Raw genomic sequence first — 17,821 nt, 5'->3', positions numbered from 1 at the left:
GATTTAGTAGCGATGGGGAATGCATATTTTAAATTTCAACTTGATCGGACACATGGTCTGTCAGCCAGAATTATTAAATTTTTTGGATCGGGTTCTTTTTTCTTTTTCTTTTTTTGAGTAAGGCTTACTTGTCTGTGCCTGGATGACTTCGTCTTTGCTTTTTTGCTTGTTTGGGTTCCTTCTGAATACTCCAATGCAGGACTGTACCTACTTGGGTTCCGATTTGATCTGAATTGAAGAATGAATAATAATTTTTAAAACGTCAGGTATCAGGGTCAGGTGTCCAATCAGAGTAGGGTTGCATCAAAGCGGGACATCTTGGTACCCGGTCATCACTGCCAGCAGTTATAAAGTGGCGTTTCTAATTATGTCTCATTCATTATGTAACACACCAGTACACAAACGCCATACAAAATACACCACACAAATGCAGTCCTGGCGATGGTCTGCAATCTCTGATTGCTCTTTTTCTTGTTTTTAATTGCCATACATTCACATGAGGCACAGCGGAAGGCCAAAAGTTTTTAAACTGTAAAAATACAACATTGAAATGAAACTGTACAAATACACATAATCGTTGAAAATGAAAAGGTTTAACAGAAAGTGTACTGTACAATTGCAACCAATGGATTTACAAATACATTCAAAGGAAAAAAAACATTAAAATGTACATTTAGCATCAGAGAGATTGAGATATGGTTATTCTTACATAGAAGGCAGAGAATCTCAAGGAAATACAATTGAACCTAAAGACAAATACAAACTAGGAATGTCAATGTATGGGAGGTCAGACTTTGGATCAGTGATATTGTTATGAGCTCAGGTTTGGGGGGTGGGGGGTGGGGGGCGTGCAGCATTTTGGAGTGTTTTTATAATCCTATTTGGAGAAGGTTCATTTATATCGTTGAATCATTTTGAATGTTTACATGTTTGAAACTTTGCTGGATGAAGCACTAACATTCCATGGGATAAGGAGTTTGTAATTACTGTAGTGTGTGTAATTATTGTAGTTACCTTAATGATTCAACTGGTATTTTCGGTCGTTAGACCATCTCCTTTGCAGCGAGAAATGGGTTTTTTTAATTGTGCGTGTGCACGCACGCTGTACCTTTTTCACAATTTGAGGTTTTGTCATCAAATTTTTTAAAAGTTTTATTATGAGAATGTGGAGAATACAAATTTATACTTTGGTCAAAAGGTCAAAGGCCGACGTCACGTAAAAAATGTAAATTTTCATCCAATTGACCTGAATTTTTAAAGAATTTGCATATTGGTTCACCAATCAAAAGGTAGAAGCCAATTGTTTTTTTTTAGAACAAAAAGGTCAAAGGTCAAGTTTGCATACAATATTCAATTTTCATCAGATTGACCTGACATTTTAGAATTTGTATATTGGTTCACTGAATTGGTTCACCAATCAAAAGCCAGAAGCAAGTTTTGTTTTTTTAGATCAAAAGGTCAAAAAGGTCAAGGTTGCATAAAATATCAATGTCAGTGACCCAATTTAGAGTGCAACTTTGTTCTGTCAAGAAGGTCAAAAAAATCAATTTCCATCTGATGGACTTGAAATTTGAAAGCCTGGTGTTGGCTTAGTGGTTAGGGTGGTGGCTTGGGATCCCAGGGTCCTGAGTTCAAGCCCCGTTGGCTGCTGAATTAACACCAGGGGGTTGACTCAGCTGTTCCGAGGTCGTCGAAATGAGTACCAGTGTACTGGTCCTGGTGTATGCCCCGGTTAGAATAGGTGTACCATATCCCTGTGTGTCGTAAGAGGCGACCAGGGTTGGCGTCAGGAAGGGCATCTGGCCATAAAACATTGCCTCAAGAAAAAGCCCAACCCCTGCACAGCAGGGAAAAATGGCTGTAAAAACGGTCATTTTTTTATTTTGGACTTGAAATTTGAGCAGGGTTTGCATATTGGTTCACTGAAGCCTTTTGCTTTTGAGGTTGACATGTCAAGGTCGCTTAAAATGGTCAATGTTTTAGCATTTTCTTTTTGCTGTTTTTGTCGAGTTTAGCATACAGAAGAAAAAGAAGTCTGAATACAAAGCGGATGAGGATGGGCTTTGCATTTTCAGATGCTTTCTGGTTTATTAAGTTTGTTTCCTGCAAACTTAATACAACTTTAATTTATAGCTGGCCAGTTTGCAACTTTAGTTTATACCTGACCATGTGGATGCACCATCTATAGCTAGTCTAAGGGACATGTGCAGCAAATTATTGCATGCATCTACATCATGCAGTAATTATCATCTCAAGATCCCATCTAATTTAAATCATTGAGCACGATCTTCAGCTTGGTCAAATCTGGCAATTTTCAATCAAGGTGGAAAGAATCGTGTCCGACTTTTGCTTGATGTATGAGAGTAGCATACTTCATACCCCCTCCCCCAAGGAACACAGACAACCACAGTCCATAGTGATAGTCGGGCAACAAGCTGGTAAATGCTGCAGTGGCATGCAAAAGTATTCACCCCCTCCAAAGTTTTCACATTGTAATGCCACCTGAGTTTATTTCATGATGCTTTCAAATCAAACTTAATATATATAGTCTTCATAAACTACTCCAAAGTGATAAAGCTTTAAAAATGCAAATAAAATGTGAATCAGTTAGATAAACAGAGAAAATCACATGATTCTCAGTTACATAAGTATTCAAACCCTTTGCATTTAAATTAACCCCAAATCACTTCAGGAGCAAATTATTTGTTTTAAAGGTTACAAAATAAGTGTAATAGGTTTCACCTGTATGTAATCAGTGGTTTAACTTAAAAATTAATCTCCCCCACTTATCTAAAGAGTTTTAAGGTGCAACTCACTTGGGCAACCAATAAGGCAAACATGAAGACCAATGAGCTTTCCAAAGAAGTCAGACATAAACTGGTGGAGAAGCACCGTTCAGGAGAGGGTTATAAGAAGACTTCAAAGCCAGTAATTATCCCTTTGAGTACGGTAAAATCAATCATTAAGAAGTGGAAGACATATCATACCACCGAGACTCCACACAGATCAGGTCACCCATCCAAACTCAGCAGCCGGGCAAGCAGGAAACTGGTTCAGGATGTCACTGTAAATCCAACAATGACTGAAAGATCTGCAAGGCTCTACATCCGTGATGGGAATCGATGTTCATCAATCAACAATATCCTGTTCCCTTCACAAAGCTGGCAAGAATGGACAGGTAGCAAGAAAGAAGCCATTACTGAAAAAGATGCATCTAAAAGCTCATGTGGAGTTTGTGAAAAAGCATATTGATGTTACTGCAGGCATGTGGAAGTTTTGGGGTCAGACAAAACGAAAATTGAACTTTTTGGTCTAAATTCAAAGTATTACGTCTGGTGCAAGCCTAACACTGCACATAACCCAGTCAACACCATCCCTACTGTCAAGTATGGTGGTGGCAGCATCATGTCATGGGGCTGGCAAGCTTGTCAGGATAGAAGGGACAATGTATGGTGCACAGTCCAGGAGAATCCTTCATGAAAGCCTGCTCGAGTCAGCCATTAATCTGAAACTGGGTAGGAGATTGACAGTTCAGCAGGACAATGATCTGAAGCACAAAGCTAAAGCCATACTGGAGTGGCTGAATAAGAAGAAAATAAATGTTCTTGAGTGGCCCAAAGTCCTGACTTGAAACCAATTGAACATTTGTGACAAGACGTGAAGATTGCAGTCCATCGATAATCCCCATCAAACTTGACAGAACTAAAGCAATTTTCACCTGAAGAATGGGCAAAGATTTCACCAACTCTCTATGCAAAGCTGGTAGAGACTGGGATGCAAAGCTATCCAAAAAGACTCCGAGCAGTCATTGCTGCAAAAGGTGCTTCCACCAAGTACTGACCTAATGGGTGAAATACTTTTACAACCAGTGAATTTTGATTTGTATATGTTTTTTGCAGGTATTCCTGACATGTAACCTCCAGCTATAACAGTGTTTAATTTGATCTCTTCAGTTATAAATAACAAGGTTAATTTGGAAAAATTTATTTCTACATAATTCACAATTCATCCGAGTGTGACATTATTGGTAGAGGGTGAATGCTTTTGAAGGCCATTGTATATAATATCCTAAACCCCAGAGAGGCCAAAAAAAGCACGAATCTCCGGTGGCCAATTCTGTTAAACTTAACTTGAGACGATTATTCTGCTACATAATACAGGAGCAGATCCAGAGATTAAGCGGGAAGCAGAGGGATGAAGCTGCCAAAGCAAGGACCGTGAGCAAGAGCAACCCGAGCCGATGGAGACTCACTCAGTCACCCAAAGTCTGGGGTATGAGTGAGCCGAAATGGGATGAGATACAGGTGAGCCTGCAATTAAAATTGGCCTTTGTCCTGAAGATCTGTTGTGATGCAGACAGTATACACATGCTCGCATGTGCCTCTGACCATCAATGCATGGCACCCAGCATTTTGATACATCTCACTTGAGAAACTAAACTAAACTTAATCGATCTCCTTTTTGTATTTCTCATGTCTTTTGTATTCTCTGTGTTTATAAAACATCTGTACAGAGTTGTAGCTTAGATTTGTGAGAAGATGGATTGAAAGATTACAACACTGTATGTGCATTGCTGGATTAACAGTCAACTTGTGTGATTCTGACAAAAAATGTTATGGAAGTATCCCAAGCTTTAGAACCCCTGTTTGATCAACTATTGAATCGATTGACTGTTGAACTGGACATTTATATAAACGGGACTGTGGCATGTGCATAGTTTAAAAAATAAGTTTATTTTAGTTGCTGGACTGGCTCAATTCTTTGTTCTGTGCATTTCCGTAGTACAAAGTTGACCATCATATAGTACATGAATATAATGACCGCTATTGCAACCGTGAAACCTGGATGAGCCCTTGGGTTAATCTGCTCAACCATCCATTGACCAGAGTCGCAGGGCCAGGCTGAATGGCAGAGCTGAGCTGTTCAGGGAGCTGAGGCGTAAAACTGTACGTGCACTGAGGGTGGACAAGGAGGTCTATGTGCGAGGAATCTGTGAGGGGGAAGAGCATCACCTGTGGACAGGTGATTCTCGTCCCGCTTACAGGGGAATTCGCGCATTGCGTTCATCCAAGCCCATCCCTCGGAGCACTGCAGTTCGAGCAGAGAGTGGTAGGCTCTTGACAGAGGAGTCTGAAGTGAAGGCCCGCTGGGACGGTTACTTTGAGCGGTTGTACCAGGCTGATCCCCCAACTGTCGAGTTGGACGTCAAGGGTGTTACAATCCCTGTTGCTGACCCTCGAATCAACTGTGGTCCACCTACGCTTGTGGAAACACGGGCTGCGGTGAACCAGTTGAAACGGGGCAAAGCTCCAGGGATCTGTGGCATCCATGCCGAACTTCTCAAGGCTGGTGGAAATGCTGCACTCGTGTCGTTGCATGCAGTTTTGTGCTCTGCCTGGAACACAGGCATCATCCCAACTGACTGGAAGAGGGGCCTTGTTGTCCCTCTCTGGAAAGGGAAGGGTGATCGCCAAGACTGCAACAACTACCGAGGGGTGACGCTGCTCTCAGTGCCGGGCAAGGTCTTTGCTCGGATAATTCTTGATAGGGTTCGCCACCATCTGCTTGAACACCAGCGTCCAGAGCAGTCAGGCTTTACACCAAAGAGGTCAACGATTGACCGTATCCTTGCTCTTCGTGTCCTCACCGAACGCAGACGAGAGTTTCGGCAGGGGCTGCTTGCAGCCTATGTTGATCTCTGCAAAGCATTCGATTCAGTGAATCGGGATGTCCTCTTGAGGATTCTTGGTCTTCGTGGGGTGCCACCAAAACTGATCGATCTGATGTCTGAACTCTACTCTGGTACTGAGAGTGCTGTGAAGTGTGGTGGTACCATCTCTGACTTATTTCCAGTTGTTACTGGAGTTCGTCAGGGATGTGTACTGGCCCCCACACTTTTCAGCTCTTGTATGGACTGGATTCTAGGGAGGATGTCAGAGAGATCAAGTTGCGGTGCGTCATTTGGGAATGTCAAGATCTCGGACCTTGACTTTGCAGATGATGCAGTCATCTTTGCGGAGACTTTAGACATCCTCTTGGGGGCCCTCGAGGTGCTGAATGAGGAGTCGGAGCCGTTGGGATTACGGGTTTCTTGGGTCAAAACTAAGATCCAGGCTTTCGGTGACATCTTGGATGCTGCTGTCCTGTCTGTGTCTGTTTGTGGTAAGGATGTTGAGGTCGTGGAGAGATTCACTTACCTTGGCAGTGATATTCATGTCTCTGCTGGCTGCGAGTCAGAGGTCAATAGACGTCTGGGTCGGGCCTGGGGAGTCATGGATTCACTGGATCATGGGGTGTGGCGCTGCCGGTACCTGTGCGGGAGGACGAAAGTCCGAGTCTTCAGGTCCTTGGTACTTCCAGTCTTGCTCTATGGGTGCGAGACTTGGACTCTGACCAAGGATCTGAGATGGAGACTTAATTCCTTTGGTACCAGGTCTCTTCGGAGAATCCTTGGCTATCGCTGGTCGGATTTTGTGTCCAACGAGCGGTTGCTGAGAGAGACTCGGATGAGATTTGTTACCTGCATAGTCCGTGAGCGTCAGTTGCGGCTGTATGGACATGTGGCTCGTTTTCCTGACTCTGATCCTGCTCACCAGATTCTCTCAGCGAGGGAGTCTCATGAGTGGAGGAGGCCAGTGGGTCGACCACATGCCTCATGGTTGCAACAGGTTGACCATCATCTCAAGGAGATGGGGATGGGCCTGGCATCTGCCTGGGGGATGGCCAGACGGAGGCCCCTGGAGTACTGGCGGAAAGTGGACGCAGCGACGTGCTGTTCTGGCACATGCTCCCATACCTGACCTGATCCACTGATCGGAAAGCAGCGAGTAGGTAATTTGGTTCCACCAGGGCTATGACACACCTTTCCTCAATACGGTATATGTAATTGGATCTTTGGGACTGTGCCACACCCCCAGCTCATAACAATATTAAATAATCCATTAACAAAGTTATATAAACAAAACACACTCCCTTTACCATTTCAATAAAAAGATAACACATATAAATATATTAGCATCAAAACCATGGGTACTGAGCACCTTAATAACAAATAAGCTATTCTAATTATGCATACATTTTAACAACCTTTGCGCAACATCCCGAGAAAGCACCTGAAAACTGAAAAACTCAATACGTACTTTTTGTGCTTCAGGTGGAAGCACGCTGTCACAAAAATATTATTAGCATTTATAACAATAATCGGCGCAACCATACTATGTACATAAATGCAGGTCCAATTTTGTAAAAAAAAAAAAAAAAAAAAAAAAACTCGTCATAACACTTATGGGAGTTACACATGTTTTAAAGTTCTTTGAAAACCAATTGCATTAATGAGTTTGAGCAAAAACTTTGGCAAACTTCAGTTAGTATAGCAGTGATGTTGACAAAGGTAGTAAAATAGGGATTTTGAAGAAGAAAGATTCATGTTGTGTCCTGTAATTACAATTTTTTTTTTTGCAATCTCATGCTAAAACCATAAACTGTATCCAAGAGTTAAAAAGTGGCCAGTAGCTCAACATGCAATGTTCTTTTTCAATAAACTGTGCAAACAAGGCATGACTCGTAAATATCGGAAGCATTGATCTTTTTTTTATCATCCCATAACGCCGCACACCCTTGGAGCATGCATGTGTTCCTGGTGGCTACATCACACTTCATGTCAGTTCTTGTTTTTCTTTTTGAGCAGCTTCATCAGTGATTTGCTCATGAAATAAGGATGCTCTTCAGAGCCATCGTTCCTTTCCAGATCCTCCACTGTGGGCAGCAGGCCAAACAGCTCAGTTAGGGTGTACCGGTTAACTTTCATTTAGCATTATGCTCCAAAAGTACATTGTAATTGAATAGAACATTGAAATAACGTGAAAATTAAAGCATTGGTAATTCTTCACCATCAAATGCTTTGTCCAAAACTTGCAACTCAGCTGTTATTGAATTGAATGTAGTCACATTCTCATAATATAGAACATAGGTTTGTTTAGAAATGGAATGTGAATCAGTTTTCTTGTGGTTACTCTGTTGACAAATTAAAGGTGAATCAAAAATATTCCAATTTCATCATTCTCCAGGAAATAGATGTGAAGATTACTGAGTTTTATAAATATGCTTCCATAGAGATCATTCCTGTAATGGACAAGTCACTTCTCAAAAGTGAAATGAGAGAGATCCTTCTGTCTGATAGTTCCCAGTATAAAATATCTAGCCAATACATTTCTCGATCGTTTCTTGGAACTCCTGTCAATAAGTTTCCAGTATGTAACTGACTATATATTATTTGTGGCTTGCCCAACTAGTTTAGAAAAGCACCAAAGTTACAGGATTATGATGGACACAGGTCTTGTCATTTTTCTTCAAGCAATTACCTACCTCCATCTGGTGGCGTTCCAGGAACTGGTGCAATTGATCAAGCATGAGGCCCTTTGGTACTCACCTTGCATTAACCTTGTGAACCATTCTTAGATACCTGGGATCACTAAATATGATTCCACTGCAGAAACCGAGCATCAAAAAAGGAATCAGTTGTCGCAAAAAAAAAAACAGCTGGAAAAATCTGAGCAAATAAAAGTTCTCCGTTCACACGCGTTCCCAGTTGTACTATTTATATGCGAAACATGTGAATTGAACAAATCAGACCAGAGATAAATAAATACAATTGTGACTAAGTGCTCTAAAAAATCTCAAAAATCCCCTGGACAATGCTGGGAATACCAGGAATAACTTTGGCAGAGAGTAAAAGCTGTGACTACAATGTTTGACTTCAGCTGTTTTCACACTCGTATCAAAAAGGTGCCTTTCTACATTACAAATACATATTGCTGCATTGAGATTTCATATTCTTGGAATCTTTCAAACTTGCAGGAGGAAATACACGTATTCTTGATGCAAGTCGAGTGAATTAAAATGCAGAAAAAAAATTCTTGCAAGTAATTTTTGAAGCGCTCTCCAGCAAATCCAGATTATCAACAAAGACCCACAATACTTTATAAAAAAGGCTCTTCACTAAGTTTTTATTTCTTCGTTCATTTATTTTGCATGATCTAAGGCTTGTCGTGGAGCTGCCAAACACGGACATGGATGTCTAGATGAACATACACAACACAAGACTGTTAGACGAGGCAAACACAGCCACTGAGCTTGGGGGAAGTGCCGTCACTTCCCGAGGAACTCTGGGTACCAGTGACGTCACAACAATGGCGCCGCTTTTCTCACCGCACTCAGTGGGGCATTTCCTAAGATGGAATTTCCTCCTCCACATGGATGCCAACCTATGGGGATTATCCATTCTCTTCACCTTTTAAATGTTGAACGTGAAGCAATTAAGCAGCATGTACCATTTTTTTAAGTCTTTGGTATGACTCGGCCGGTGTTTGAAGTGCCGACCTCCCAGTCTCGGAGCGGGCACTCTAACCATTACACCACCAAGTTTTGCTATGCTATGTGTGTCCCCCTGGGAAGGGATTCACAGATTCTGCTAGTAATCTACAATCCAAGACCCACAGGGAAAAGCATGAGTTGGGAAAGAAGGCATTTACAGAAAGGGGGAAGAACAAACAAAGGGTGAAAGAGGGGAGTTTAAGCAAAGAGACCAGAGGAAAACAGGGATTTCTTTTTGTGTACATTGTCGAGGCTCGTATGGGAGCTAACACACAATGCACAACAAGGGGGGCAGGAGACAAGAGGGGTGGGAGAGGGAGGGACAAAACTATGGGGGAACAGAGACATTAGGAGATCTGTGGAAGGGAGAGGGATGGGGTGGGGAACATGGGGTATGCAAGATGGACATTACAGGGACTTTCAGGAAGGAAATCAGAGAATTTGAAGGAGGTGTGTTTGGGGTGGATTAACGGGGGTAGAAAAGATCATGGTTTTGGAATGGGGAAGATAAGAGTTGGTGGTGGTGAACTGCTGTTCTGAAGGCTTGGAGGGAAGAATGGGATTGAAGAGAGTGTGGGAGTTTATTCCAAAGACGGGGAAAAAGAGGAATGAAAGAGTGAAGGTGAGCAGTGATTCCTGATTTTGGTAGTTTTACGAGAAGGGGGTTGCTGGTGAACCTTGAACACCCTGCGGAAATACGGGGTTGACATATCGCAGACAGTGGGTTAGGGGGGAGGGGCGAGACCGGAGAGGAGACGATGGACGACAGCAAAACCACCGACCTGCCTACGGTGAGAAAGAGTGAGAGGCCCAAAGACTCAGCCTCACCACAGGAAATACCAATAATCCTAAATTCCTTGGTTTCCACAGCGTAAAGCCGAGAAAGGTGAGAGGCACCAGCCCAGGGGGGAGAGGAATACTCCATGAGGCTGCAGACGAAAGCTTTGTATGTGGTCAGGAGCTCAGGTGGGCCAAGGAAGGACTTTGTACGATGGAGGAGTCCCAGTCGGTGACTGGCTTTGGAGGCCAGGTTGGAAAAGTGGCTTTCCCAGGAAAGGTCATGGTGGATAGTGAGACCCAGAAGCTTGAATGAAAGGACTTCTTCCAGAGGATTGTTGAGAAAGTAGATGGGGGGGGGGGATTCCAAACTGTCAGGGTTGAAAGACATGTTCTACGTGCTGGACCAGTTTGTGATTTTACCCAGATCTGCAGAGAGCGAAGAGACTGCTGCATGCCGGTCTGAGAGATGACAGATGGTACGGCAGAGGGTGGAATCATCAGCAAAGAAGTAAAGAGGATTTTCCAGAGTCGGAGAGATCATTGATGAAAACCAGAAAAAGAACAGGGCCCAGAACACTGCCTTGAGGAACTCCAGCCTAGACAGGAAGAGGGGATAAGAGAACTCCATTTAGGACCACACTTTGGCTGTGACAGGAAAGGAAGTTTGTGAGCCATGAGTGGAGATGGCCTTGGATACCATAGGAAAAGAGTTTGGTGAGTAGGCAAAGGTGCCAGACCATGTCAAAAGCACGTGATATGTCTATGGATATGGCTCTGATTTTATGTCCGGCATTGAGGACCTCCATCCATTGTTGGGAGAGTAGAAATAGCATATCCAGGGTAGAGTGACCTGGTGTGAAACCAAATTGATGATCGGAAATAAAGCCATTGGAGAAGAGGAAGGATTTAATGTCTGAATCGATGATGGATTCCATAACCTTGATGATGATTGGGAGAAGGCTGATTGGTCTGGAGTTGCAGGGATCTGTTTTTGCACCTTTTTTATGCAGAGCGGTAATGTTTGCTGATTTCCAAGCAGATGGCAGATGACCTTGGGCAAATGAGAGGGTGAATAGAACAGAGAGAGGGTGAGCAAGAGCAGAGGAGCAGGTTTTTAGGACGCGTTGGCTGATGCCGTCTGGACCGGTTGCAGAATCTGAGTCGAGGTTTGACAGCATCCTCTCCACCTTGTTAGGAGAAAAAGACACAGAGTCCAGAGACAGCTGGGTGTGACTGGGTAAGGTGGGTGCAGAAAGCAATTGGTTTCGGACACAATATTTAGAAGCAAACACCGAGTTTAGGCATTCAGCCTTTTCACGTGCGGTATCAGTAGTGTGCCAATTTGAGGTTACGGAGGAGATGGAGGGGGAACATGCACCAGAAACAGATTTGATTAGACGCCACCAGGATTTGGAGGAGGGAGAGAGGTTTGAGAGCTCAGACTTGAGATTTGAAAGATGTTGTTTTCTGGCTCTCCTGAGGGTAGATACACACTTGTTCCGAGCTTTACGGAAGGAACTGAGATTACCCTCAGTTGGGTTTGCTTTCCATGAGGCAAAGGCAAGTTTTTTTCAGGACAACTGCCTCACCACAAGCTTCAATGAACCATGGGCGGGAGGAAGGGTAGGATAACTGAAGACGAGAGGGAGATGAGGGGAAAGTAAAAATGAACTTATCAGATGAGACCAGCATCCACTTTATTAGGCTTGCTGGTGGCACTGGCAAACTCATGAATGAAAAATGCATAGCAAATGCATTGATTTGCTTAAATTTTTTTATGTAACCCAAGAGAAAATTGTTACCTGTGGTGTTGCCAACATCATAGTGCATCAGCAGAAGGGAAATCTTCATGTCCTTCAGCCACTGAATTTGAAGACTTGAGCAGAAATGGCAGTATTAAACAAGGAAAAAAAGACATAAAATGTCATAGTCCCCATTGTTTTAGTAATTTTGCTGCACGGACTTAAAGGGTTAGCCCGTATTTATTTGCAACTAAAATGGCCGCCATTCTACCAGTCAGCCATCTTTGATCGTATCTAAAAATAAAGTTAGGTCCAAGTGTATTGTATGCCATCATGTACTGTGCTTGTGCCAAGTTTGAATAAAATTGGACCATCCATGTCTGAGAAATGGTTGAGGACGTGTTCAACATCGGGGTTTTTTTACAACTAAAATGGCAGCCAGTCGGCCATCTTGGATCTGATCTTGAAAAAAAAAATTACACGCATATGTTCGCCATCATTATTTATCTTTGTGTCAAGTTTGGACAAGATCGGAAAATGTATATTTGAGAAATGGTTGAGAACGTGTTCAATCTTTTATTTTTTTAAATCCTTGTCACACACCCAACCTGCCCACCAAATTTCATCCGGATCCGTCCACAACTTTTTGAAATATCCTGTGCACAAACAAACAGACAGAGAGGAGTGAAAAGGTATTTTTACCCACGCCGAAGGAGAGGGTATTGCGTTTGTCTGTCGGTCTTTGTTCGTTTTGTTTGTTTGTGCGCACAGAACTTTTGTGTTTTTCTCCGCAGCCACTTGTCGGATTGAGACAATTTTCACCATAGATGCGACCACTCATGTAGAATATTATGATGATAATTATGGCATCATAGGTCACGTGGTGTGGCAGCCATGTTGGAAAGATGGAAAAAATTTGGACCTCTGTATCTCTGAAACCGCACCAAGGAAAAAATTGAAACTTGACACATGGCAAGTACACCTCATGGGGAATAAGTGTGATATTTTGTATGATGTCATAGGTGCCTGTTATGATGTCATAATTGCATATGTAGAACACTACATCTGATCAGTATGAAAAATTTCGAGGGTCATCTCGGGATAAAATGCTCCACAGAAAAAAAAATTGTCGTAGGTCACATGGTTTGGTAGTCATATTGGATTGAAGAAAATATTAAATAATGTTTTCTCTGGAACTGCTTAATCAATCAAAGTGAAACTTCACACTTATGATCTAGTCGTGATGAGGAATACATGTTTTAAATTTCAACTTGATCGGACACATGCTCTGGCAGGCAGAATTATTTATTTATTTTATTTTTTAATAAGGCTCACTTGACTATGCCTGGATGGGTTTGAGGGTAGCGGAGTAGCAGCTGAAATGCAAATCCTATCCAGGTTCCTCCTGATGACTGCATCTTTGCTTTTTGCTTGTTTTGTTCCTTCTGATTACTCCAATACAAGACCACCTATTTGGTCTTCCATTTGAATGGAATTGAATTTATTTTAATCCCATTCTAAATTCAATTGAATAATAATAATAATAAAAAAGTCATGGGTCAGGTGTCCAATCAAAGCGGGGTTGCATCAAAGCGGGACGTTTTGGTACCCAGTCATCACTGCCAGCAGTGAAAAGTGGCAGTTCTGATAATTTCTCTTATTAATTACGAAACACACCAGTACACAAGTGTCACACAAAATACACCACACAAAAGAAGTCCTGGCGAGGGTCTGCTATCTCCGATTGCTCTTTTTCTTGTTATTTCTGCATTCGTGACCTATATTTGGGGGAGAAGCTTTGCCAGTAATATGGAAAATAAGAAAATAAGATATCCAAGAAGAAACGGCATGATAAGATATACTATGGAAAGAAAAGCGATTTCGGTTTTTCTTCTTTTCTCCTCAAGCAATGACATTCTAGGAGGCCGTCAAAATTTGTGATTAAAATGGAGCTGAGATAACCAGCCATTGCATGATAGGAAAAGTAACCAACTTTACTCGGTTACTTTGCAGCAAGGCTAAACAAACAGCAATGCCCTGGCCTGCAAATAGGTGTGTCGTGGTCATATTTGGACACAGGAAAAGGGGAGGGTGAAAAGGGGGGTTGGGGAAGCACTTGATTTACACAGCCAAGTTATTTAAATTAATTATTTATTTGTTTATTTATTTATTTATTTCACACACAAAATATAGGCTATATGGAAGAGCAAGGTAACAAAGGGTAAAAAGATAATGAACTGACATGGGGCAACAGGTTGGACTCAACCAGCAGGGTAATTAATTAACAGCAAAATAAGTGAGAGTAGCAAACTAACCTGAAACTAAGAGTGGTTAGGAAGGGTTAATGGGGTGATAAAAGATTGTGGATAAACAGAGAGTTAGGAAGCAAACGAAGAGCCAAAAGGAAGTGCAGCAAAGCAAAACAAATTACCTATTTGTCCTATTACCCCCCCCCCCCCACCCACTCCCTTCTCCCCCCCCCCCCACATAAAAGGCTTCACCCTTTCATACAACATAAAAACATGACAACCCATGCTGTTATGAGTTCAGTCATAATGACCAGAGTACAATTTTTTGGGGAAATTCCAAAATTTCTATGATCACTTGAAGGTCATTTTGCCTCTCATGTTCCCACTACGTTGGTCCATACCCTGCTTTATTCATCAGTATTGGGAGAATGAAGATCAAAGTCTTTGCTTCTTAACAATTGTAGGAGTTGGGGAGTCATAAAGTAAGGCCTTTCGGCTGAGCCATCGTTACGCTCAAGATCCTCGCCTATCATAGCACAAGCAATGGTCACCAGACACAGGGAGGGGCATATATACAAGCATATGATCGTGTGGATGTGTGTATGTATGTATGTATATATATATATATATATATATATATATATATATATATATATATATATATATATATATATATATATGTGGAAGCAATGCACACAGATGTTGAACAAAACATTATCATGAGCAGAACAATGGGTGACGAACATAAAAATAGAGTAAAGCAAAATTGGTGTTTTGCAATTTAAGAGAAAAGAGGAAATGGGGGTGAAGGTAAGAAGATGTATGCATTGTCAAATAATGGTACGTGGTGAAGAGAAAACAAGCAGAATGTATGTGATTCAAATGGTGCAAGGGAAGCACGAGTGAAGTAACGGGGAAAAAATGTTTTAGAAGTCAAGTTACAAAAGGAGCATAGAGATTGCATGCAAAGATAAGGGACCAAGTAGATCCAACGATTGCATGGGTGGAAGGGAAAAGAGGATTAGTAAATATCGTAGAAATCCAAATTTCATTAATCTTGAAAAACATGTATAAACACCATCATGTTCAACAGAAGTCATGTCAAGCATAACTTATATCGAGCCAAAACTTACAGAAACACAGGAAGAGGGTGTCAATGCACATATTGTAGACACTGAAGAATCCATGTGCTATCATGTAGGAACCAACGACCACCGTCTGGAAGCAGCACAAAATCCAAAACCAAAATGAGTACATCAAGGTAGCAAACAAAGTGGCAAAATGAAGTTTAGTTTCAACTGTCATGAGTCAAATGTCATCAAAATAAAATTGCAATGCAAAATGAATATCACGATGCTTTCCACACGTTTCGTGTTTCTATTGTATTCGCTGTAATGCATAAACAAGTGGATACATGTGTCCTGTCCTACCCCCTCCCCCCATCCCCTGTTGTTTTTTTTAGGAACAGCCGAGTAACATTTGGTGGTGGTGGTGGTCGTATGGCAGCTTAGCTGCCGGGGTAGCTATCATTTCTTGAAGCGCGACTGTGTCGCTGATGCAGTGCCCCTCTACTAGTGCACACACTGGAACTGGTACTCATTTCGCCGACCTCGGAAGGATGACAGGCTGAGTCAACCCCCTGGTGTATTAATTCAGCGGCCGACGGGGATTGAAATCAGGACCCTAGGATCCCAAGCCACCACCCTAACCACGGAGCCAACACCAGGCTCTGAGTAACATTTGAACAATGCTGCAACTGACCAGACAAGGAACAAGGCCCAACCCTTAAAATAAAAAAAACCCAACTTGTGTGAGATTTGTTGTTTGTTAATCTACACAGGTATAACACTCTGCTCAATTGCAGACACACAGTGGCGTCTGCTTCAACTATATTCCAAAATATTATAATGTAAAAGGATGTGGTATACTAGTGATTTAAAGTGGTTGGATTCAAAGCTTAAGGTCCTGAGTTTAAGCCCCGATCATGCCATAATTAACACCAGGTGTGTGGATTCAGCACGTTATCCTTTCGAGGTCGGCAAATTGAGTACAAGCACTGGGTAGAATGAGCCATTCGAGTATCCTGCGTCGGAGTGGCGACCCGTCCAGGATTGTGACCCCCTAGCCAACGAAACTGCCTCAGCAGCCCAATGTGCCTGAATGCACGAAAGGAATGACGAGCATCAGTTACGCTAACGAGCATCAGCACTCTCGCCCACTTTAGGTGGGCAATTTAAAGTGGTGATATTTCCACAAAGTGATACTTTTTTCCAGGACACACTGTACACATGAAACGATTTTTGGGACATACTGTGAACACATTTTGCGCTGGGCCACATTGCAAAGTGTTTGCGATGTAAAATGTCAAGTGAAAAATTTTGAAGTTCACGATAGCCCCATACAAATTATCTCAATTATATTAAGACTAGTATAAAAGCCTGTCAAAAATGACGGGTTGGAATTCTTTAATTCAAAATATTCAAGGAGACTGGAAGTCATGATGTTTCTTAGAAGGAAAAAGTGTTATTTTAAAACAGCACATACAAATGTGATCATATTTTCTTTATCTTCTGAGACATTTCGTTTCGACAGTGCAGTCTCATGAGCATGCCAAAGTCTGAAGCCTAAAGTCTGAAGCCTCAGCCTAGTGTCAGGTGTACTTATGTCTTCTTTATTTATTAGACATCTCACGGATGTAAATGAACACTCGTTTTACTCTGCATGCGTTACACATCATGTGCAGTGAATTTCACCTCCCTACGCCTTGTAATTATTGGGGGTTTTTTTTGAAACTATTCTGTACACCACCCTTATGACATGGTTTGCAAGTCACTGTCTACAATTCCAATCAAAGAGACGCAATTACTCTTGTATGAAAAATGTTTTTCGAGTTTTTTTTAATCCTGTAAAATAGACCGTAGTAAACACACCGTCATGTTAAAAGATTGGCATTTAAAACTGATTAAATGTTTCTTATGAAGGGGGGACAGACAAATACACAAACACAGTATTTTATATGGGTATATTTTTGGCCTCCCACGTCCAATTCTGGGCACATACACTCCACAAATCAGAACACACATCACAGGGTTCCGTTTTTCACACACACACACACACACACACACACACACACACACACACACACACACACACACACACACACACACACACACACACACACACACACACACACACACACACACACATACACATGCATTAGCTCCATTATATTAAAATATATATTATTTGAACAATGGATGAAATCAACAGGATGTTGATTGAGGTAGCTGAATCATCGTGGGAAGCAAGAAGTTGACGTTTTGGGTGTTAACCGTTTGTCAGAGCAAAGGAGCAAAAAAAACCTGAGTTTTATTATCCATTGTTCTCCCTGTCCGCTGTCTCAGATTGACACTTGCCTTCACAAGCAAGACGGGGTCTTATCTTCATTCTAATATTATTCGGACAGTTCGTTTTTAAAAGTCAAGACAGATAAATGAAACTGAACAAATGTGCTCCAGAGTCAAAAATTTATCACAATTATATTATATTCATGTTAAGTAAAGTTAACTATTTATTTAAAAAAATTATTTAAATTTTAAAAAGGTTAAATTTAAATATCTACTCAATACTTGGACTTTTTTTTTGAAATTTGAGTTGCCAAATTCTGTTAATATCAAA

General features: G+C 41.7%; 1 protein-coding gene across 5 annotated transcripts in view; it reads right to left on the bottom strand.

Annotated features, from left to right (window-relative positions):
* Positions 1 to 440: 440 nt before the first annotated feature.
* The window catches only part of SLC44A5 (solute carrier family 44 member 5), a 122,873-nt gene continuing 105,492 nt past the window's right edge, over positions 441 to 17,821 (bottom strand). For 3 of the 5 annotated variants that reach the window (XM_085882442.1, XM_085882444.1, XM_085882445.1), the window contains 3 exons: positions 15,277 to 15,361; positions 14,545 to 14,669; positions 441 to 7,755 (listed from right to left, as the gene is read on the bottom strand). In XM_085882442.1, the coding sequence (XP_085738568.1) occupies positions 14,551 to 14,669; positions 15,277 to 15,361 (204 nt within the window). In that variant the 3' untranslated portion in view covers positions 441 to 7,755; positions 14,545 to 14,550. The remainder of the gene's footprint in view (positions 7,756 to 14,544; positions 14,670 to 15,276; positions 15,362 to 17,821) is intronic. The other 2 variants (XM_085882443.1, XM_085882447.1) reach the window with 1 other exon arrangement.

Source organism: Eptatretus burgeri, chromosome 5 (genome assembly GCF_056783735.1).
Source record: "Eptatretus burgeri isolate ZD-2024b chromosome 5, Ebu_testis_v1, whole genome shotgun sequence".
Taxonomy (NCBI): Eukaryota; Metazoa; Chordata; class Myxini; order Myxiniformes; family Myxinidae; genus Eptatretus; species Eptatretus burgeri.
Note: the sequence above shows the minus strand (reverse complement) of the source record. Positions and strands in the feature narration are given on the sequence as shown.